The sequence below is a fragment of the Hibiscus syriacus genome, unplaced genomic scaffold, assembly GCF_006381635.1.
Source record: "Hibiscus syriacus cultivar Baekdansim isolate YM2019G1 unplaced genomic scaffold, ASM638163v2 tig00110332_pilon, whole genome shotgun sequence".
Taxonomy (NCBI): domain Eukaryota; kingdom Viridiplantae; phylum Streptophyta; class Magnoliopsida; order Malvales; family Malvaceae; genus Hibiscus; species Hibiscus syriacus.
In genome coordinates this window covers 4,390,772-4,415,523 of record NW_024062688.1, presented here as the reverse complement: position 1 = coordinate 4,415,523, position 24,752 = coordinate 4,390,772, and the positions used below count along the sequence as shown (strand labels likewise).

Here is a 24,752-nt window from a genome sequence, read left to right as displayed (position 1 = left end):
TCTAACAGGGTAAGAACTACAAATTTACATGGAAAGAAGATGAGTACCTGTTTACACCGAAACCAGAGAGAGGATATATCCTGTCTTGTAAAATTGAACTCATACCGCTTAGCTAATGAAGAGGTTATCTCAGTAAGGATAGGCTCTTTCAGCTTATCAAAAGCAGGCTCTTGGCTCCTCCTAACTTCCTGCACTCATATATCAGTTTAAATAAGCGAATAGAAAAGGGAAATCAATTAAATTACAGAAAAAATGAATCATTATGCAAAAGTTAATGGTTAGATAATTCTAAAAGATAAAGGTGCCGATCATGTATAAGATGTATGAAACAATTAGGAATACAACAAAATGAATGTTTAGCCAACTTAAAATCTCAGAACATTTTCTTGCATCATAGCAATATGAAAAAAGAAATTAGAAACACATAAATGCATTAACTATGATTGTGTTGGTGCTTAAATGATAAGGGTCATTCTCCACACCTTGTAGGTTTGACAACAATAAAAAAAACCTCAGGATTGTGTCAATTGCTCGACTCACTTGTAACAGCAAAAGCTCGATGACGACCTGGACCCGGGCTTCCTTTTCCACTAAGTAGTCCCGTGCCAAATGCAACAGCGCTAGCAGAAGCCCGAGGAACCTTTCCCACAAATTAAGAAGGAAATTCTAGATAAATAAATAAAACAAATAAACAATAAGGCCATCTTCAGAGATGGGGAAAAAGTAGGTAGCATTTATATGTTACATCAGAAATTCCAAATCAAAGAAAAAAAAATACATGAAATCAAGTAGAAAAAATTCTTAAAAGTGCATTTATATAATGGTAGTTAAAATTTCAAACATAGAACTTGCTTGAGTAGTCTTTATGGATCTCATAAGGTGCTATTGATAAGTATGAAATTAATAAATAGATATTAATAAATCAATATTTTTTTACCATTATATAAATGCAATTTTAAGAATTTTTTCTACTTGTTTTAAATTAATAAATCAATAGATATTAATAAATCAATATTTTTTAATATTAAACATAGAACAATTTTAAATTGATAAGTATGAAATTAATAAATAGATATTAGAATTGTTATCTTATGGTAAAAAAATATTGATTTATTAATATCTATTGATTTATTAATATTACAAAATAAACTTTTCACTAATCTTCTTATTGATATTAGGCAGAAATATCAATACTCAATCATATATAGTATCGATGGTCTTGGATAGTACCTTATGATTGCTTAGTTGAAGGCTGGGTTGAAATACGAGAGATTCTGGTCGGCTAGTAATTCGATATCCTAGGATTTGGTTGTGTTTGAAAAGTTTGTTGGGATTTTAGGGATAAGGTGCGGCTGAGATAGGTCTAGACAGAGTCATCGTAAGGGAAGGATTCAATTGGATAAGGGGGAAAGGGTCCCGTGTTTGGGATATGGGAGTGACTTTTTAAGAGATCCATAAACCCAATCACAGAGGACCCATCCAATAAGATCAGGACTTCATCCCATCCAGCCTAGTCGTTGAGTCCAACCTTTTAGGTTTTGGATATACTCTTTTCTTATTACTTCTTCTATCCAATTATTATTTTATATTATTATAATTCTTTATTTTTAAATAATTTAAAGTTATTACAATATAATATTTATTTATAATATTTTTTAATCATTGATAGTACACACTCTCTTTAATTACTAAGACCGCTTGATGAGTTCATATATTATTACTATTCTTATTAGTTATTTTATTACCATTTATCATTGTTTTCTTTTTATTTAGCATAGTATTATTTTTTAATGTTTTTTATTATTTTGTTTTTTATAACTTGACATTACTACTATTTACTACTATTATTTTATTATTAATTATTAACATTATTTTTGTAACTCTATTATTTATAGGGTAAACTATAAGTTTAGTAATTGAACTTTACTCTCTCTTATTTTACTCATCATAATTTTAGTTTTTTTTTTCAATTTACTCACTTAACTTTATATATTATATTTTTTTTATTCACCTTATCGTTAAATAATTAACGACGTTATGACATGATAGTATTTTAATCAAAACAACATTGTTTAGTCTATTTTTTTTTAAAGAATTCAAAATGAAGTCATTTTGATGTAAGTTGCCATGTATTAATGTTGTTTAATTATTTAACGATGGAATGACAAAAAAATTCAATCTATAAAGTTCAGTGAGTAAATTGAAAAAAAATATAGTGAGTAAAATAGGATAAAGAGTAAAGTTCAATTACAAAACGTGTAATTTACCCTTATTTATAATAGTGTTTTTATTTAGTAAATTATAATATTTTTATATTTTTAATTTTTAATATTTCAACAGTTTCTTTTTTTTACTTTGAGATTAAATAATCCATGAAACTTTTAAAAAATATCAAATAAATCCTTTGTCACATCAGTAACTCTTAATGTTTTTAATAATTTTATTTACTTAAAGATTAAAAAAGTCATTGAGGGTTTTTTAAAAAAATAATTAAGCTCTTAATTTTTTAAATAAATAAATTAAATATCTTTATCATATTATTGTTCACGAGTAAATATCATAAATTGTTACATCAATATGATAACGTTTAATAACAATTCTCGTCGATTAGAAAATGATATCGATGAAATTCAAAGAATTCAAGAACTAAAGTAACAAAACTAAAGATAAGAGACATCATTACTGATTTAAACCGACTATGAGAATAGAATTATCCCTTATCCATAATTCTACATGTGTAGTAAATAATTCTCAAAACAATCAAATCTCTTATTTAGCATAATTACGGCATAAAAATAGTATGCTTAGGACACAAATAAACAGAAAGAATACAAATCAAAGTTTGGAATAAAATACATGGCAATGATTTAGTTGACGCATTCCTATTGGACTGCTGAATGTAGAATGTGGACAACACTTAAGAGCTAACTGCTTTATTGCTAAAGATTGGTGTAATTAGTTCAGCATCACCTAAAAGGTATTACAAAGGTAAAATGTCATCACCTAAATTTCTTAAACCAAAGCAACCTTAGTTTAATTAGTTTTAATTTAAATTAATTTAATATTTCATATATATATATGATAGTTTCATCAATTTAATCTTATATTGTGATATTATCGTATCAAATAAGTCAATCCGATCAAGGTAGCAATTGAATGATTGCATTCAACCATAAAGCAATTACAAGTTACTGGTAAAAGCCTTCCACTAGTTAATTATATGGTTAAGCAAATTCTGCTTGAAAACTTACAAAATTTTGAATGCAAAAGAAATGGAAAATTTTGAAAGTTAATGTTCTCTAAGTGTGTGTCGAAAAATAGTTTTCATAGGAAAATTTTCATCAATTTCCTTGTTTGATGGTTCACACAGAACATTAAGCACAATGCCCTGTTAAGATAATTCGACGTCGTATAAGATATTAAAAGCAATTCTAAGAAACTAAAATGTAATATAACATTTCCAAGGGAATAACAAACAATTTGGGAGAACACAGAAAGTAAATTGATTGAATTTTTGAATATATAGAGTTTAATTTATTAAATCATTTTAAATTAAAAAATAATAAATTATATAATTCTAATATATACAAAATATATATATATATATATATATATATATATATATATATATATATATATATATATATGCTCATTCTCAAAATTAATTTTAAATCCTCTATTATTATAAGTTACAAATTATTCCACATAAGAGTTCTATAATTTTTTTGTCTTAAGTCTATCATGCATGCTTAACTTTTAAATATAATAATAAAATAATATATTATTAATTAATTTCGATGATTTTTTTATAAAAAAGTTTAGACCAGGGGTAACTCCCCAGTACAGGGTCAAAGTATACATAAGATTCAATTGAGATTTATAGATTGTCCATCAAGAATGACGGTAGTAAGATTCAAACTTGATATTAAAAACTCAAATTCTTGAATTCCAATCACTTATACCAACACTCTTTGACAACTAATTTCGATGATTGACCCAAAAATAAATAATCTAATTCTAACATTTTATATAAACTTATAATAAAAAAACTTAAATACAAATTTATTATTTGAGGGACCAAACGTATATAATAAATAAGAATGCATGCATATAAAAAGGTTGGATAATGATGTGGTATCTCAGGAACATCCTTAGCTTTAAAGCTAAGGAAATTTAACCTTTCCGTTGCGCATCATTCACTACGCACTGCCTCTCTTCTTCGCTCTTTTATATATATATATAAAATAAAATAAAATAAGCACTAAACAATCATTTATTAATTTATTTTTGTTGCAGAATTGCACAGTTATATTTGTAATAACAAAATTTAATTAAAATCCTATGTTAAACTAAGTGCAGCGTCAGGTTGTTTTTATATGATGTTGATGTAAAATTATAAATGCTGTGAGATCTCACTTTATTATCATATGAAATTAACATGTCACGATAACAAAATAAAGTGAACGTGGTATAAAGTAATATGGATGAAAATCCATGTCACACCCAAATATTTATAAATATTTGAATTATATTTCGATTTAAAAGTTTTAATTACTAGTTAATTTAGAACTGATGAAGAAATTAATCTTCAGATATCAAATTTACTTTACTTTTGTGGATAGCATAATTAAATTTGAATAAGTATTCAAATACACTTTATTTTATGAATGGATTCGAATTTAGGTATCCACTTTTTATTTAGTTTTTGTATACTTGTTAAATGCTAATACTTAATGCTAACGAGTGTTGGGACTGATTGAGCTTCATAAATTTGAGTTTGTAAGGTCAAGTTCGAATCCTAGAAGTCACTCTTTGTGGACAATTTATAAATTCATATGTAAATCCCAATTGGGTCTTAGGTATGCCCTGACCCTAGATTGGAGGAGTCATCCCTGACCTAAAATATTATGTAAAAAAATGCTAATATTTAATAGATTCGAATAATTGATATATATGTATTAATTTTGAATTTATGTAACAGGATTAGGATTTAATATAAATATAGAAAAATATTTAAATTTTAAAGAGATATGTATATTTAAATTTAGATTTTACAAGAATTCATAGAATGACTTAAATGGCAAAAAGAAACATTTTTTAGAGGTCCCAGTTTAAAGCAGCTTAATCAAAAAATAATAATAATAATTTCAAGCAATCATTTTTAAGTGTTTATAAGATGGATGTAGGTCTTCGATAATTAAATATTTTTTAAAATATTATCCTATAGATACCTTGAACTATTAAAAAATTAGATTCTTCATAAATTATAAATATCCGACCCACCATATTCTTATTTATAACTCAAATAATTAATTATCAAACATCTCATAAATATAATATTTTAACTGAAATTATAATAAAATAATTATCATTCCTAAATAGTTTTTTTCTCTATATATATTCATGCCCCAATCTCAACATTGCTAAACTCCTATAAGCTTGAAAATAATTAAAATTCCCACGTGAATTAATTAAATTAGATAGTTTCTTTTGTAAAAAAAAAGAAAAAACCATGAAACCGCCATTGTCGTCTTCTTCCTCTAGTATTCTTAGAAAAACACGATTCTCTCCTTATCTCTTTACTTCGTTAGCTTTCATTGTTTTCGTTGCCATTCTTTATGGAGAAGATTTCATGTGCATTCTAGGACAGCTCGAACCAAGTCCAGGCCGAGTTATGTCTAAACCTGGTGAGTTAACTCAACTCAGTCAATGGAGTCAGGATATGTTTTTCCTTCTTAAATTAATGTGAATGGGTTATGGAGATTTTGGGTTTAGTGAAGAAGAGAGAAAAGCTGGCTTTCGCTATAGGGAAGGGAGAAGAAGGATGTAATATTTTCAGTGGGAGGTGGGTTAGGGACGAGTTAACTCGGCCACTCTATGAAGAATCGGAGTGTCCGTACATTCAACCTCAGTTGACGTGTCAAGAACATGGAAGACCTGATAAAGACTAACAAAACTGGCGATGGCAACCCCATGGATGCGATCTTCCTAGGTAAAACAGTTAAAAGTTAATTGCACCGAGCTCCTTTAAACTACAACTTAAATACTAAAATGGTACCTAAACTTTTAAATATTTTAATTGAGTATTCAAAATATCACTATTACATAGATCAGATCTTTCCTTCCGCCTAGATGTACGTTCTAACGTTAAATTTCAATTCAGTTTGGATTAGTCACAGAGCTATACGATGGCCCTCCCAAAATTTTTAGTCTAACAATATCTTAAGATTCTTCGAGTTTTAATAATAGTCAAATTAAATCTTATTTCGTTAAAATTTGAGGTTAAATAACTACTAGGCTCATATTCTTTAAAGTTTATCAATATGACCCCTTATGATATTTGATCACGACTCGATTTTTTATTTTAGTTTAGAGGCTATTTAAAACATTTGTACCAAATTATATACGCATATATCTTCCGGATGGATACAATTTTAATTTAACATGTTTAAAAGCACATATTACGTGAATAGAATTTAGGATGGTCATTTTATTTTAACATGTCAGATTCAGTTTAGTCCATGCAATAAAAAAAGTATTTATAATTTGATACAATGCTCCAAATATATTTCATATTGGATTTTATCTGCCATTTAATATCTAAGCTAATGACTAGACCCAAAAAATGAGTTGATTAATATGGTATTAATATTTTTGGACTCGATTCGAAATATGAGCCATAGTTAGAGGATGTTTTCCGGAATTAACCCTCAATTAAATGAAAAACCTTGATTTTCGTTTTAACTCGCTCGTTGTTACTTTATTTTGAAATTTTAGTTCACTCATTGTCATTTAGTTTTCTTTTGTGAATAGAATATAAAAATCATACTCTCTTCTCCTTCTTTTTATATAAAAATCATACTCTCTTCTCCTTCATTTAATTCACTCATTGTTATTTTATTTTAATGTTTTAAATTCGTAACATATATAATTCCTAAAATATAAATATACAAAAATCTATTTTTTTGAGTTTCTTTTATCAAAGCCTGAAATTTTTATATATTATTTTAGTTTCAAGGGTTTGTCTTTTATATCGTTCATTGAGACTTTCAAAACATCTTTAGGATACACGAGTTCTTTAGTCAATGAAATTTAAATATAAACTCTCGTCTAAGAAATGTTTTTTTATTTTTATTTTTTTAATACTCTCGAGTGATTATAAGGTAGTATAAGTTGATAACTTTTCTTAACCAATTGACAATGCATACATCCTGTAGATACAATTGCAATTGCTAGAAAATAAAATATATTTTACAAAGATACATAATATTCGTCGTTTAATTCTTATGTAATAAACAGTTTCAATGCGACATTGATGTTGGAAACCCTAAGAGGGAAGAGAATGATGTTCGTGGGCGACTCATTGAACCGTGGTCAATATACATCAATGATCTGCCTTCTTCATAGACTCATCCCCCATGATAAAAAATCCATCAAAACTTATAATCATGATTCCCTCACGGTTTTCAAAGCCAAGGTAATTTTATCAAATTTACCAAACAGCAAATAATATTCTCCATTGATGTTTAATGATGGATCTATCCTTTTGTTTTAGGATTATAATATAAGCATTGAATTCTACTGGGCTCCATTTCTACTGGAATCGAACGCAGATAATGCGATTGTGCATAGGATATCGGATAGGGTAGTGAGGAAAGGGTCGATCAACAAGCATGGAAAGCATTGGAAAGGGGTTGGTATTTTGGTTTTCAATACATATTTGTGGTGGATGACTGGCTTGGAGATGAAGGTCTTGTATGTCTCTCCTTTTCTTCTTTACCTATTATTACCTACTCCAATTCCATTCTTCTTTTTTTATTACTTGTTCCAGGGTTGAGTTATTGGTCCAATAAAATATGGGTTTTGGATAAAAATTAGGCCCAACTAAAGTATATTTGCACTGAATTTTGGGTTAAGTCGGTCTTGGACAAGCATGATATGATAGGGATGATCATGAGTCAAGCTGGATTGAATTTTTAGTTTATTCGAACTCGACTCGAGTACAAAACTCTTCACCCGTCATCTGTTATGATTCGGGTTTAAAAAAGTTTCACCCCACCTGAAATTCGACCTAACTTTTAAGATAAAAATCCACATTGACTCGATATATATATTTCTCATTTTTATTAAGTAAAATAGGGACCTAATTGAAAAAATATGGATAGAGTGATATTATAGCAAGTATCCCTAAATATATAAACATCAATTATACTATTATTTTTAGGTTAGATTAGGTATTTTTCACTATAAACTCATCCGATCTTATCCTTTAAAAAACTTACCCGGACTTTTTCTTAAAAAAATGACCTATAATATCAAATTGAAATGCATCAAATTTGGGTCAGATGCCCCTCTTTAGTTTCATGCATACACACACTCATGTATCGGATATAATTATATGAATATTCACAATGTCTGGACAGAAAAGGATCTTTCGAGGATGACGATAAAGAAATAATAACGGTTTCAACCGAGGAAGCCTATGGAATGGGAATGAGAAGCATGTTGAGATGGGTGAGAAGAAATATGAATCCAAAGAAAACTAGGGTTTTCTTCACCAGCATGTCCCCTACTCATGCAAAGTGAGTATAACTTAGATTAAACTCTCTATTTTCAACGATCGTATCACATTTAAAATCGAATCAGATCATTTTAAATTACATCTTTAATCGTTTGATGATGGAACCATTTTTTGATTGGCAGAGGCATTGATTGGGGAGGTAGACCAAGCGAGAACTGTTACAACCAGACAACAATGATCGAAGATCCAAAATATTGGGGTTCGGATTGTAGAAAAAGCATAATGAAAGTGATTGGTGAAGTGTTTAGTAAATCAAAGTACCCCATCACGTTCCTTAACATCACTCAGATGTCGAGTTATCGCAAAGATGCGCACACTTCGATTCACAAGAAGCAATGGAATCCGTTGACGCCCGAGCAGTTGGTTAATCCAACTAGCTATGCCGATTGTGTTCATTGGTGTTTGCCCGGTCTTCAAGATACTTGGAACGAGCTTCTCTTTGCCAAATTGTTCTATCCTTGAATCTATTTTGTTGGTTTCTAATATGATTACTTATATATATATATATATATTTGTGTTAACTTTTTAACCGATTCGATCAATGGTAAAATATACAATCGATTTCACAAAAAAATAATTAAATCACGTCATGATACGAAAGAAATATGTAACCCCCTAGATCCGGTCTATGCGTTTCGACTAAGTTTAGTTAATCACATTCACGATTCTTAAAGATATTATTCTGAAACCATTATTCAATCATAGTAAAATCACATTATAAATGACGTTTATGAAATTATAATAATTTATACTATAAAAATACAACTCATAAATATAATGAAAAAAAAACAAATTAATTTAAACATGTCTTAAAAATCCAAATTTTTGATAAACCAAATGTAAGTAGCAAAGAAGTAATCTTTATAAAATCCAATACTTTAAAATAAGACACATGTTACCAAAATAGAGTCAACTTAAAAGATAAAACATTACAATACGATATACTTCAAGAGATATGTTGATCCTCCAAGTGCTCAATCAGGTGAATCTAACCAACAGTATCTGAAAGGAGAAAACATTTTCGAAAAGTGAGCTAGGCTTAGTGTGTCCCAACATTACTATAAAATCATGATAGGTACACTAAACAAATCATAGTCCAGTAAATCTCATAAAAATTATACTGCAGTAAATCTCATAAAAGAGTTACCCTAAGGGAACATCTTAGGGCCTGAGAGCCTACCCAAGATAGATTTCGGGGCCGTGGCCTAAGAACACATCTTAGGGCCGCAGGGCCTACCCGAGAATGATCTCAGGGCCGCAGAGTCTACCTAAGAGTCACATTAGGTCCGTAAAATTTTCCAGCTTGATCAGAGCTGTACTTTATAAATTTGTATTCCAAAAATTCAATTGCACTGTGACATAAATTCCATTAATCCATAAACATGGTAATCATATACCATTTCAAAACAAAATCAGATAGCGGTCATAATCCATAAACCATCACATTAAATCGATGCATAAATAAAACAGTAACCAATGAATTCAGTGTACCACTTATTAAAACAAATAAAACAGTTCAGTAATAAATAGGGAACACACCTCGATAATAGGTTCAAGTAGTAGATCTACTGATTGCTGGTCTCACCACGTTCTGCTACAGTTTTCGAACCTAATTTATAATAACACTATATTACTAATGGATAACATAATTAATCTCTAAAATCATAAAATTTACAGATCTTACGGGTGAATACTGGCACACGTGGTTTAACTAATTTAGAAGAGCTGGGTCGTCGAACGATCCGAAGAGTCTCTTGTACCTTCAAACAATAATAATTTATCAGCCCCAAGTCTTACTTAATTGTTCAAAGCTAAATTCTTAAGTATATAAGCATTTTCCGGGTTTGACTATCAATTTGGAGGATTTCGAGTCTGAATTTGACCAAACGGATTGCGGAATCAGAATCACGACGTCAAAAAACATAAAGTATGACTTTTTGAAAATTCAAATTCTTAGTGAAAATCAAAGTCAACGGGCTTGACTGATGATTTGGACGCCTTCGGGTTCGAATTTGGCAAAACGAACTTCGGAAACGGATTCGAAACGTCGAAAAATGTCAGAATAGGTATACTCGAACAAAATCAAAGGTCGTTTAATGACTGTTTAAAGCCGGTCAAAATTGTGGTCAAAGGGATTCAATAGTCCACATTCAAAAATTCCTAAAATGTCACTTTTTTTAAAATAATTCCCAAATTGTCATTTTTACAAAAATCCCCATAATATCACCTTTTTCCACAAAATCCCCAGAATGTCATTTTTTTCACAAAAATTCCCAGAATGTTACATTTTTCATAAAAAATCCCAGAATGTCACATTTTTCACAAAAATTCCCAGAATGTCATTGGGTCGGGTCGGGTCGATCAACGGGTCTGGTCAGACCGGTCAACCCGGTCAAACCGGTTCAGACCGATCAAACCGGTTTGGACCGGTCAACATGAAATCAACCAGTTCGAAGCTCCCCCACGCGCAGGGGCGGCGCGTGGGGGCGCATGAGGCATCGTCCGGTCTCCAATAATTCATGAAAAAAATTCTAAAAATTCTTTTAAGCGATTTTGAGTCACTTACCAACCTCGGTTTAAATTTTTGAACGGTGGAGAGCTCGATTTTAACTCGGCCGAATCTTTGACCGCTCCACCTCCCACACGCGCCGCCACCTACGGAGACAAGGACGACACCGTCGGACTCAGAACGACACCAGGAACACGATGGTACGGGAGGTGTCGAAAACCGATCAACGATCGGAGATGAATTTAAGATTTTCCCGGCGGTGGTGCTAAAAAAGCGTCGATACTTTGACTCAAAATTCACGGCGTTTGACAGCGTTTCGCTAAAATTGGTTTATTGGGTTTTGATCACAGGTCGAAGATGAACACGATGGTGGTTTCAATTTGACGATCGGAGGTCGGACGGCGTCGGAATCAGGCTTTGAAGTAGAGTTCACAGGAGGAGGAATTATAAATTGCTTGTGTTTTTTGATTTTGAAATCAGAAAACACGTTTGGTTTATAACCAAACCTGCCGACACTTATTGGAGGAATTCAGGGCTTGGTCCCTGAATTTCCTTCAACTTTTAAAATGGCCTATAAATTTTCATAAATTTTAATTTAGCCACTAAATTTCACCAAATTACACCGATTTAATAAAAAAAAATTCTCGGGTTGTTACAGAATAATATAAAGAGATTAATATTTTGACCAATATATTTATATAATACTTTAAATGTGTTTATTGTTGACAATATTAAATGGGTTGTGTTAGTTATTGCCGGTTCATCCATTCTGATTTAGACGCGATTATTATTGACGAGATCAAATGAGTTGTGATGGTTATTTATGGTTCACCCATTCTAATTTAGACAGAGAGTCGCATTTGGTGAGTAATCGACCATTAGTTGTTATCAATAAACTTTGTCTCCTTGAGGAGGTAGAGTAGAGGAAAATAAGAGTGAGATGATTTTATTGAGCTCAAATCTTGTCTCTCAATTTTAATTAAGAAATTTTATAGTGGGTCTTTAGTGTTTGGTCAGCCGTGGGACCATAATAGTTACCTGAATGCTAATTGACTAAGTGGATACGATTAGATGACGATGAATTTAACTTTGATAAATCATGTGGATTTATCAAAGGTCGTATCAGATAATCAAGATTTCCCGAAATTTAGATCTTTAAAATCTTTCTCTTTATATCTTTTGAAGGTCTCTAGATGATGAAAGGTCGAAGATATTCTAAAGTCCTTCGGCAATTATGAGATTAAAAAATATATATACGGAGGACCTTGAACATAATAAAACAATTATAATATAACAAAAAATATAAAATTTGATACTTGTTATAGACTCTACCTTTATCTTGATTCATTCAACATAGAAGGCTTAGTTGAAGTAGGCAACAAGGCATGTTTCACTCAACAAGACAACTTGTCTTAAAAAAACCTCTTTAAAAAATAACTTTTTCCTTTTTTTCTTCATTATGATGTATAGCCATATGATATTTATATTGTTCGATTTTAATAATTTTATTTAGTATTAAAAATGCATTTAAAGTATTAATGTTTATAAAATTTTGAATATGTTAATAAATCTGTTTATATAATTAAAATTTGGCTTAAATAAACAAAAGGTGTCCAAGGTATGCCCGTTTTTCCATTTTAGTACCTAATGTTTCATTCCGTTACTCAAAATGGGTCACGCCGTGACGGACCGTTAGTTTTCTCCGTTAAGTAACACGTGTCACAATCTGATAATTTAAAAAAAATAAAAATAAATATTAAAAGTATTTATTATATTTATAAAAAAAACCCTTATTTCTTTTAAATTACAAAAAAAGCTCAAATCCTAACACCGAAGCTTACCTACAGCGGTGGACGGCGACTACGATGTGACCCACCGGTTGGGTTTTGAGCGGACGACGACGAGGAAGCTAAATATAGTGGCGGTGAGGCTAACGGAGGTCTAAGGCGGTCGGAATCGTCCAAAATACGAGGCGTCGTGGTGGGTTTTCGACGAAACTTCAAGGGTTCGATTCTGGCAAACGGCGATGACTATCCACGAATTGTTTTGGGGGCTTTGATCATGGCGGCGAGGCGCTTTGATTGGGCTGGGCGGTGACAGGAAAGGACGAGCGGCAGCGGCGGTCGGCTTGGGTTTAGGGGTTGAAATGAAGGTTTTCAAAGTTTTGGGATTATTTTGAAATTAATGTGTTTTTGATTTTAAAAACTACATAATTTTTGGATTTTTCTCATTCTGACCAGCATTCTCGTTGATGTTGTTCTGAGCAACATTTTCATTTAAACTTGAATTGTTATTATCATTAGTGTTGCTCTGATTGTCACTGCTGTTGTCTCTCCCATTTACATTTGCGTCATTGCTGGTATCGTCGCCACTCTCATTCTGACCAGAATCGGCATTATCATTAGTGTTCAAGGATGCTGTCCTCCCTTTGGCAATTGAAGAATCAGATGAATGAACTTCTTCACTCTGGTCAGTATTTGAACTCCCAATTGTGATTAACGAAATAAGTTTTTCTCGTGTACCCTCTACTCCAGAGTTATTGTTGGATTCATCAATCTGAACTCCATTTTGGCTTGAATTGAAGATGGAAGAATCGATGTCCGATCCTCTCTGTGCATCAGAGTTCTCAATCTGCCCATTTGATTCAACGGATTAAGAGTTTCTGGTAGAGGTTGCAGAACCTCTGTTAGCTCCATTCATGTGCTCAGTCAAAGCAGCAATTGCATATAAATCTAACCGTCCGTCATCACCACCTGATTTGGATTTCTCCAATTGCTGATCATTTTCATTCTGAGAATGCTGGTCAAAATGAGAATAATCCCAAAAATTATATATTTAAAAAAAACACATTAATTTCGAAATAATCCCAAAACTTTGAAAACCTTTATTTCAACCCCTAAACCCACGCCGACCGTCGTCGTCGCTCGTCCGTTCCTGTCACCGCCCAGCACAATCGAAGTGCCTTACCGCCCAGCCTAATCGAAGTGCCTTGCTGCCATGATCAAAGCCCCTAAAACAATTCGTGGATAGCCGTCGCCATTCGCTGGAATCGAACTGTTGAAGTTTCGTCGAAAACCCACCCCGACGCCTCAGATTTTGGACGATTCCGGCCCCCTCGGACCTTCGTTCGCCTCATTGCCACTATATTTAGCTTCCTCGTCACCGTCCACTCAAAACCCAACCGGTGGGTCACGTCGTAGTCGTCGTCCGCCGCCGTGGGTAAGCTTCGGTGTTAGAATTTGGGGTTTTTTTAATTTAAAAGAAATAAGGATTTTTTTATAAATATAATAATATTTTTAATATTTATTTTTATTTTTTAAAAAAAATTACCAGATTGTGAAACGTGTCACTTAACGAAGAAAACTAACGATCCATCATGGCGTGACCCATTTTGAGTGACGAAAAAAAACGTTAGGCACCAAACTAAAACAAAAAAAAATGTTAGACACTAAACTAAAAAAACGAACATATATTAGATACTTTTTGTATATTTAATCCTTAAAATTTCGATAAAAGTGTATATCATATTTATATTATAATTTAATTATTTTTTCTCGATCAAGTTGCAGACAAGAAGCACGTGTAGAGGGGTGATTTTCTTACCAGATTCCAGGCTGTTTCAAATATGAGAAAATCGCATGACATTATATAGCAAGTGGCCAATATGGCTTTTCAAAGTTGAACAAAAAGATCACTTTAATTAGTTCTTTTTTGGGATAATTTATAACCAATAATCTTTGCATGCAAGCCATTTGAATTGTTATCATAATTATAATGTTAATCGAACTAATCAAATTAAAAGATAATAAATAGTATGTTCAAATATGTAATCTTCGAATTGTTATCATAATTATAATGTTAATTTTTTATTAATAGTTAAAAAATGAGAGAAGAAAAATTAGAAAAGATGTGCAAAATTAATATCAACTTGCCTTTTTTCTACAACAAGTTGGGTTTTTTTCCATAAAGAAATCAAGTTGCAATTTATCAAGAAGATTTTGATTCTTCTTTTACTCCCAAGAAAATCAAATAAAGCATATTAAAGTTTAAAACGTGATTAACAACTGATTAATAATAAAATTATTTTCATCTATTCTGAAGCAATCGCAACCTATCCGTACATAAAAATTCTAAAGATATATTCATATAGTATAAGATAATGAACATTTGAATATATATATATATATATATATTGTATTGATTCTTTAACCTCTATTTCTTGTCAGTATGTTCCGCGATGGATTAAAATTTTTCAAAAGAAACCTATAAATTTTTTTAAATTTATTATGGTATGGATATGACAAGTCTCTAGCATGTCATGCACAGGACTTTATGATCATCTTTGCCTAATTATCAATTTATTTATTGAGTTTTAGTTTATATATTGATCTAGTCACTAAATTTTAAAACACTTCAATTTCAACATTAAACTTCCGACAATTTTTTGGTAAATAAACCGTTGTATCATTAATGACATGATGACATGGCTATTTTTTCTTTATAAAGAGAAAATTGTTAACTCCTGATCGTTATTGTTGGTCAATTGTCATCCTTCATTGACCGTTATTCACGACAATATCAATATAAAAATAGTTGTAATTTACTAGTCTTTCTTCTCCTTGATTGTTTTTTTTTTACAGAATCCACTAAAAATTGATAAAAATTCATCTAAATGTTCGACTTTTTATGGATAATTTTGTGGGTTTTAAAGAGATTTTAAGAAAGTATAAAGTGGTAAAGTGATAGGGATCAGTGAAACGAATTCATCAATTTCTAAGGAGAACGTAAAAGACGTCAAAGAGTGATAATTTTCGACGATGATAGAAATGGATGAAAATCATAATTTTCATGAAGAATATGAGTGTAATAAAAAAACTATTTTTTCTTGGATGCAACCACAAATCAATACCAAATTGTCACGTCATCCAAATATTACAGGTTCAATGACAAAAAGAATATCAAAAGTTTAATGCCAAAATTGACGTATTTTAAAATTTAGTGACTAAATAGATACACAAATTAAAGTTCAACGACTAATGAGATAGTTTCCTCTAAATATTTATATTAAACGTGAATATATTATGGCAACCCCAATTATTCGTTCGTACATTACAAATTGGATTTTTTTTATAATGTTTTTTAATCCAAGGATATTATTACATACATAAATTTGACGTTTTTTAAAATAAAAATTGATTAATATCTATACACTTTAAAATAATTTTTCTTTGAAATGAAAATTTGCATGGTTTTACCAACAATTACTAGTGGGATGAGACACTAGGTCCCTTAAGTAAGGTCACGAGTTCGAATCATGACGTTTGTGAATAGAGCAAGCTGGGTTGGGAGGATCGCCCTCGCCTCTACATTACCCGATCTGGATTAATTAATCAATAGATTGAATACTAGTGATTAATTAAATTTTTTTTCCACATGGTTTTATTGATGAACCTATGTAAAATCAATTATCGATATGAACTTTGTTAAAAAAAATTCTTAGACTTAAACGAACGAAAAAAGAGTATGCCATATCGATAAACAAATTACACATATTCTAACACGAATCAAAACAGCCAAGACACAGAATTGACTATACTTTCCTTGATAAACCAAGAACTAGACATCTCCAGCATTTACCGCCCCTTCATAACACTGTACTGAGACCTACACTTTAAAATAATTTGATTAACCCAACGGAAGATATTTGATGTTATTTTAAGTAAGAAATGATATTTTTGGAAAGAAATAAAAATAATTTATATTAATAAATATATAACTTTTTTGACAGACCAAGTGGAAATGAAAAATTAATAAAACTAAAAGCCTTTCTCCATTGAAACAAAGAAGGAAATACATTCACAATTACATACAAATTGACTGTTAACGTACAAATTAGATCATTGATACTACTATGGTCACATACAATCTCCTTCAACTTCATTAAGGTTTGATTTTGATCTATGAATCTCGATACAAAATTTCATTAATAAATATTTCATTCCTCGTCATTAATCGATTTCGTGTCGAGAAAAAAAAAAGAATAAAGAGAGCTAATTTAGGGGAAAATTAAATGGATGATGTTGCCATATTTTCAGCCATTTGAGCCAAAGATTGAAGGTTGCAACGTACAATAGTATCAACAAAAGTGCATGTATCATCTCCTGTATTACCCTGTGGTATATCGACGACGAACGACTCGACGACGACTGTCCCGTTACCGGAAGCGTGTAGAGTCGTGACGGACTTGTAATTGTTCAACCTATGAACACCGCCGACCACGCTGAAACTAAGCACGTGACGTTCATCGTCGAGGATCTCGAGCCTTTCGGTGCTGAAGTCGGCGGGGAGACCTGATATCACGTGGACTTCACGGAGGCTGCCTACGTTGCCGTCGCCGACTATGACTTGACAGCTTTTAAGGAAGTGCTTGTAAGCCTGAGGGTTATCGAAACGGCGAACGACCGACCAGACGGTTTCCACCGGGGCTTTTATGGATTGGACCACGCCGGAGCAACACTGATTAGGACGCAAGTTATGGGTGTGGTAAGCCGAGACCATGTCGGGGACGGAAACACCGGTGGGGACAGGGAAAAAGGTCGTGAGGGTGGTGGGTTGAGGGTGTTGTCTTTGGTGGTGGTTGTGGTAGCTGCCTACGGTGGCGATGGTCCGGTGAAGCTGGAAAGAGGAAGGCATGTTGGGTGAAAAGATGTGGGATTGGAAATGGAGAACATGTTGTGAATATATACTATAAGAGTATATTTTCTTAATATGCAAACAGGCTTACGCCGGACCCTGCAAGTGGATCGACAAGTTGAACCTTCTTTGGACTTTGTTTTTGGTAGATTTTTCAATTTATTTTATTCAAACTATAAGATTCTACACTCTTTCTTTGTTGATTTTCTTTTAAACTCAATAAAATTTGGCTTGTTGCTGTTTTTTTATATTAACATTTTGGGTAAATAACCTATTTGGCTATTAAATTATTATTTTATTTTTATTTTTAAATTCACCTCTAACATCATTTGAGAATTTCTTTACTTCAGAGATTTAAAATTTCTAAATCCTAAACCCAAGATTCTAAAGTCCTAAATTGGAGGTTGTTATACGATTAAGCACTCTCAAATCTGCAAGCTTTAAAATATTATGATAATAAAAATGACAATCGAACTAAAACCGAATCTATAATTTGAATTTGGTTTTTAAAACCATTGTGTTGTTAAGAAAATAAATTAAAGTGACTCTTAATACAACATGATTGCAACGAACATATATTATCCCTCGATTACAGAGTATTGCTTTGTTGAGTCCCTCGACTATTAAAATATATAAAATGGTCCATCGAGTATTAAAAGTTATATAATATCCCTAGATTAGAGGGCATGTCCCTCAACTATTAAAAATTACAAAACGGTAACTCGTCCTTTTTCGTTAAAAAAATGATGGTCGTCTGAGCTGGACGTCAACATGCTAATTAGAATATGATAGCCTTTTGAGATTCTGAGATCATATTTTATTATATCATAGTTAACATGTTATCGTCTACCTCAAACTACAATCTTTTTTAATGAAAAATTATCAGTTAGGTACCTATGAATAGTTAGATAACAATTTTATAACTTTTAATAGTTAGTTGACTCACTAAAGCATTTTTCTATAGTCGAGGACAGTGGCGGAACATAGTTAGGGTAAGTGGGGGCCATGGCCCCAAAAATTGAAAAATTTAATTTTAGACCTTTAAAATTTTCAAAAAATTAATTTGGCCCCATAAAATTTTTAGAAATTCATATTAAGCTTTAATTTTTTTAATGTTCTTAAATAATCAATCCCATAATTTTTAAAAATTCTCATTAAGTCTCTCAAATTTTCAAAAAATTTAGTTAGACCCTATTTTTTTTTTGAAAAAAAATATAAATTGAACTCTTCAAAAAATTTAAAAATTTTAATTTAAACATCTAAATTTTTTAAAGTTTTAAGTTAGCCCCTCCAAACTCTATTACCAAGTTCCGTCACTGCGGGAGACGTTATGTACTTTACCCAAATAAAGAAAAAAACATTACATATATATATTAATTGTTCTTAAAGTTGATTCCTTTATTAACTAATCCTTGAATGGTGAATCTCGGATGGAGAGTTTTGCTTTTTCTTTTTCTTATTTAGAAAAACAAATTAAATATGATGGTGATTTTTGCTTATAAATTGTGATGGAAATGTATATTTTTATATTTTATTTTACTTTTCGAAATATATAATTGGTAGGACCGAAAGCCAATAAGCTAAAATATGAAACAATAAGCTAAAATTTAAAAATCTAAAGCATGAATAAATATGAAACAATACGACGTCGAGGGTACACAAAATATATTGAAACATATATTCTTTGCCTTTGAATATAATAAACAAATTTCATTAAAAACATATTGAAACTTTTATAACATAACTTATATGTCCACATATTTATATAATATTTTTAAAATTTAAATATTTATTAGATTTTGTCATACTTATGAAGTGAGTAAATTAAAATATTTTATAATATATTTATAAAAACTAATTCAATAAATGGTTATAGTTAGAGTGATGAATTTTGTGTATAATTTCATTAGTTTTGTGCTGTATCCTGAAATAATTAATTTTAGTTATTTTACTTAAAAATTATATAAAAATATGAAAAGATAAAATTATCTTTATATTAATATTAATTACCATTTAAAAATATTTTTAATATTTTAAATTAAATTAGCACTCGATAAACCTAAGATACCAAGTCGATCAAGGGTTTATAATAATAGAAAGGAAATATAATTATGCCATTTTTTAATTCACCCAACTTGGCCTACACATACTTTTACTTTGAAAATAACCTTGGGAATACCATTGCACCTCCTTGGCCCTTGCTCACCAATTTATTATTATTATTATCATTATTATATTAAATAATTAACACTTAGAAACTTATTAATTAAGTTATTATAAGATACGATTAAAATTAGGAATAAATTATAGGAAAATTTATAATATGAAAATTTGATTTATATATAAAAAATTTAATTTGATTCAAGTTTTACACATACAAATAATTAATTCATTTATTTTTAAAACATATATAATTGAATTAAAATAAAACTTCATGTATATATTTAAACTATAATAAAAACAGCATGTGAATAATCAGACAAAACTAAAATCTATATACCAAATTATACATCAAATCGAAAATTATTTATAAATTTAATATATATCACTTAAAATTATTGGATAATGAAGTTGGGGTTTAATTAGTTTCTTTTCTGAAATTAATACAACAAGATATCATGATAAGTATGAAACCCACTTGGGGTAGAAAACAAACATTTTAACACCAATTCCAACAATGTCGACATCATAGAAAGCTATCCAACAAGGTTGATTTCCCTCCTTAATGGTAATTCATCATCCAAATTATATTTATATAAATTTTTAATGTCTTTTTAAACAATAGATTTGGTTGTTTAATTTTATTTATAGACACCGTTAAATCTTGTTTAATTTTTGTGGTTAATAAATCATTTTTTATTAAATTTTAAAAATACTACATTAATTACACTTTCTTTGAAGATATCAACCTAAGCATTAATTTATATATTTTTCTTTAATAATCTGGAATTGACAATTATTCATAAATTTCTTAATTTATTAACAACGCACGCACAATCTACAAACATTGTTGCCCTATATATTCTAAATGCATGAAAATCACTCAAATTAAAGAAATACTTCATGTTTATTATTTATTATAAAATTTGTATATAACATATATTAATTAATTAGTCGAGTAGCTAAATATACTCATATTATCTCATTTTGTATGAATTCAAATCTTGATGTTTACATTAAAATATAACATTTTTTCACTTAATAAAAAATTTATATTATAAAGTAATTTAACTAATCTTAAAACATTATTAAAGAGCACTTGTTAACAAAAATATCAATGCATAAACAAGGCAAGGGTTCAATAATTCCACATATCAAATTGGTTATAATTTATTTGTCCCCCTTTAACTTTAATCATCTCTAACTCCCCCCATTTTAATTCAAAGGAGGCCATCTTTTTTTCTTGATACATTAAAGTTTAGGTCAAGGTGGCTCCCTCGGTCTAGGTTCAGGGTATATCTAAGACACAATCGGGATTTACATAGGAATTTAGAGATTGTCCACCAAGAGTGACGATGGTAGAATTCAAACTTAACCTTACAAGCTCAAATTCTTGAATCCCAACCACTTGTACTAACACACGTTGGAAAAGAAGACCATCATATTTTTATTATTAAATATTATGAAAAATTTAAAATTTTTAATTTATACTTGATATTAAAAAAATAACTTATATGAGATTTAAATAATATTTTTATAATTATATTTAAAAACCAATCATCAAAAGTCAAAAGTTAGGTTTTAATTTCTCTAAACAAATGGTTTGAAAAATATTTTATTATTTCCAAAATAGCCTTATTCTTTATTATTTTTAATACTAAAATAATTTCAGGCTTCAAAAGCTGATTTGCAAAACAATGAAGAACTGACTTTAAGAGACTTTATTTATCTAATAAAAATATTTAGTAATAAAAATAAGAGTTTAACTAAATTGACATTTTTTTTCCAAAACTTTGATTTTAAGACAAAAAAATTCATATCTTCAAACTTTTGACACAATAATTATGTCATATTGACATTTTATTATGTATGCCCAAAAAATACACCAAAGGATATTTTCAAAAGAGATTAAAAAAAGAAAAGAAAAAAAAGCATATAGCTAAACCTAATACAATGAGAAGAACAATGGAATAAAATAAGAAAAAAATATTACTATTTGTAGAATTGATAAATTGTTTAACAGATAAGAAAATAATTAAATGCTAGTAGCCAAGTTGACTCAATAGGAAACATAAATAAAGTTGGATATGTAAAAAAAAATACCTGGTCAAGGAAATGAATATGGTAGGGTCCAAGTAAGGAGGAAAATAAAAAATGAAGGTAATTTTTTTTTTTTAATTTTTCAAGTTGAAATTTTTAAAAGTTGTCAATTTGTCATTAGAGAATTCTTTAGAAGGAACAACTTAATCATCTAGAAGATTAGTATTACTGCACAATAAGATAAATGTATAATCCAATTATATAAAATATTACTTTATTACATAAACTTATCACAATATTTTGTATAATTACACTATATAAAATATGTGATTTTTAGTATATTGCACAATTTATTTATTTTAAAACCCATTGCCCGAATTATTATTATTTTTGTTGAAACAACCGAACTAAAGTTAGAGTTACAAATTGTGCCAATAAAATCAAAACCCACAGTTTAAGCGTTGAGGACATGGTTTTGGTTGTTAATTTAAGGGGGAATGGTTGTAATATGCGTGGTTTGAAACCCCCATCCCAACCCCATTGATTTTTAATTTCTTTTTAAATATCGTTGATCTATTCTTCTTAATTATTTTTTATTTATAGAAATTTATCATGAAATGACTCTCTCAACTCAATTTTTTTATTCACAAACAATAATATTCAAACTCTTGATTTTACTTTAAAAAAACTTTATTCTCTATCCCATTGCATCTAACATTTAAGAGTTCTATCTGATTAAGTAGAGTATAAAGATGGATAACCTTTTTTTTATTGAAATTTGTCAGAAAAAGGTCTCTATTTTGGCAAATTGAACGAGTCGAACAAGTTGAGGCACTGTAAAGAGTTTTACACGAATGAATACCCGTCCTAGCACTACTTGCATAATGATAATGATTGAAAAACTTGTAAGCATCATACATAATATTTTATATTAATATTTATTCTTGTAGGAATATTTTATAATATAAATAATATTAATATAAGAATACATTTATTCATACGTAGTACACGAATTTTGAAAACATAAGGACTTTTTTTTACCTTGATATAATTTTTTTACCTCTTTAATGATTTTTTTTGAAAGATACTAATCAACAATAGATGCTAATCAGATACAAATCATGCTCAAACTTAAATCTATAAAATAATTTAATGTTCATATCGGTAAGATCATCATACATGTGGACTTTGATATCAATTGTATAACAATGAGCAACATCATGTAGAATATGTTGAAATATCAACACCTATATTAAATTAAGTTTGTTATAGTTTAATCAATGTTGTTAAGTTTAACTTAAAATTTAACAGTCTATTTAATATTTGTGAAGGTTACATGATTATTTGCCTATATAAAGGATGATATATTTTATCTTTCAAATACACCAAATAAATCAAGTGTTCTTCCAATTGAGTACTTATTTCTTCCTCTTGTTTTGAGCCTTTATTAGCCTATGGGTGTTCAACAATTGGTATCAAGAGTTTTGGTGAGAGTTGATCGGTTGTTGCTAAAGTATTGTGGTAGTGTGACGGTGCATGTCTAGGAAAACAGTTGAAAGAATTGGTATTTAAATGATCTGTGTGATCCACCTCTCTTTCTTGGGGACTTACTCGATATATTGTTCACAAACTACTTCCACTATTTCATTTAATTTTGTGAGAATCCTTTGTCGACAATATGACTAGGTTATATGTCTTCGACGAAATGAGAAAGCTTAACAAAGACAACTACAATACATGGTCAACTTGCATTGTGTCATATATGCAAAGACAAGACCTATGAGAGATTGTCAATGACAATGAAGTGGAGCAACCAGAAGTAGCTAATGCAAATGGCATATTAAGAAAATGGAAGATAAAAACAGGAAAAAACAATTTCGCACTGAAGACAAGAGTGAAGGAAGATATGCTAGAATACATTCATGGTGCCAAAATCCTCAATGAAGCTTGGGAAATATTCGTCAAGTTGTTCTCTAAAAAGAACGAAACTGTCGACACCATTTTTTATAAAAATAAATTTTAGTATCGAATTTTATGAAATTATGAGGGTGACTCTGGTAGAGGTGGCGGCGGCGTGGTCTCATCAACATCAAAGGTGATTGGGTGGAAATAATGGCTAGGATTAGAGTTTAGGGCTTAGGGTTTTGTTTGAGATTAGGGTTTTATTTGGGCTTAATGTTTTGTTTGTATTATTATAATAATAATAATAATTGTGAGCCAAAAATGGTGATTACAGATACAAAAGCTCCAACTTTTGGAGAGTGAGTTGTTGTCTATGAAGTAATACAATATGATGATCAAACAATACTTTCCCAAAATAAAGTTGTTATGCCAAGAGATTTTTAATTTGGACCTAACGGCTCTTATTGGTGATACCATGATGAAACAAATCATTATCCATGGTATAAAGCCATAATTCATGAGTTTTGTGGCTGCTATACAAGGATGGCAAAATCAACCATAACTTGTAGAATTCAAAAATTTGTTAGCTAGTCAAGAAGCATTAGTTATACAAATGAGAGGAGTCTCGTTGGAAAAAGAATAAGAAACACTCTGCGCCAATAGAGGCAAACAAAATTTCAAGTAGCGTGACAATGTTAGGTCCAATAGAAATCAAAGAGAAGGGAGCTATCGTGAAGGGGGAGGTTCCAAAAAACCATGACAACAATAAAAGGTTTGAAGGGAAGTGTTACAACTGTGGGAAGAAAGGTCACATGGCCAAAGCTTGTTGATCGAAGAAAAAACTCGTGGAGAGTAATGTTGTTACTT

General features: G+C 30.1%; 2 protein-coding genes and 1 pseudogene across 2 annotated transcripts; 1 reads left to right on the top strand and 2 right to left on the bottom strand.

Annotated features, from left to right (window-relative positions):
• Positions 1–5,450: 5,450 nt before the first annotated feature.
• Positions 5,451–9,043, top strand: LOC120119205 (annotated as a pseudogene).
• Positions 9,044–13,295: 4,252 nt separating this feature from the next.
• Positions 13,296–14,226, bottom strand: LOC120119303 (5'-AMP-activated serine/threonine-protein kinase catalytic subunit alpha-like). Its single transcript, XM_039139124.1, has 3 exons — positions 14,146–14,226; positions 13,767–13,889; positions 13,296–13,721 (listed from the first exon to the last, which is right to left on the bottom strand). Exons 1-3 carry the CDS (start codon positions 14,224–14,226, stop codon positions 13,296–13,298), a joined length of 630 nt encoding a protein of 209 aa, XP_038995055.1.
• Positions 14,227–16,901: 2,675 nt separating this feature from the next.
• On the bottom strand, positions 16,902–17,808 carry LOC120119814 (abscisic acid receptor PYL4-like). The gene has a single exon (XM_039139618.1). It carries the CDS (start codon positions 17,781–17,783, stop codon positions 17,157–17,159), a length of 627 nt encoding a protein of 208 aa, XP_038995549.1. The 5' UTR covers positions 17,784–17,808; the 3' UTR covers positions 16,902–17,156.
• Between the last annotated feature and the right edge of the window lie 6,944 nt (positions 17,809–24,752).

Coding starts and splice junctions, on each gene's coding strand:
- LOC120119303 (XM_039139124.1), bottom strand. CDS start 14,226: ATGAGGCGAACGAAGGTCCGAGGGGGCCGGAATCGTCCAAAATCTGAG. Junction 13,890..14,145: donor TTTTCGACGAAACTTCAACA/GTTCGATTCCAG, acceptor CATTTTGACCAG/CATTCTCAGAATGAAAATGA. Junction 13,722..13,766: donor ATGGAGCTAACAGAGGTTCT/GCAACCTCTACC, acceptor TCAAATGGGCAG/ATTGAGAACTCTGATGCACA.
- LOC120119814 (XM_039139618.1), bottom strand. CDS start 17,783: ATGCCTTCCTCTTTCCAGCTTCACCGGACCATCGCCACCGTAGGCAGC.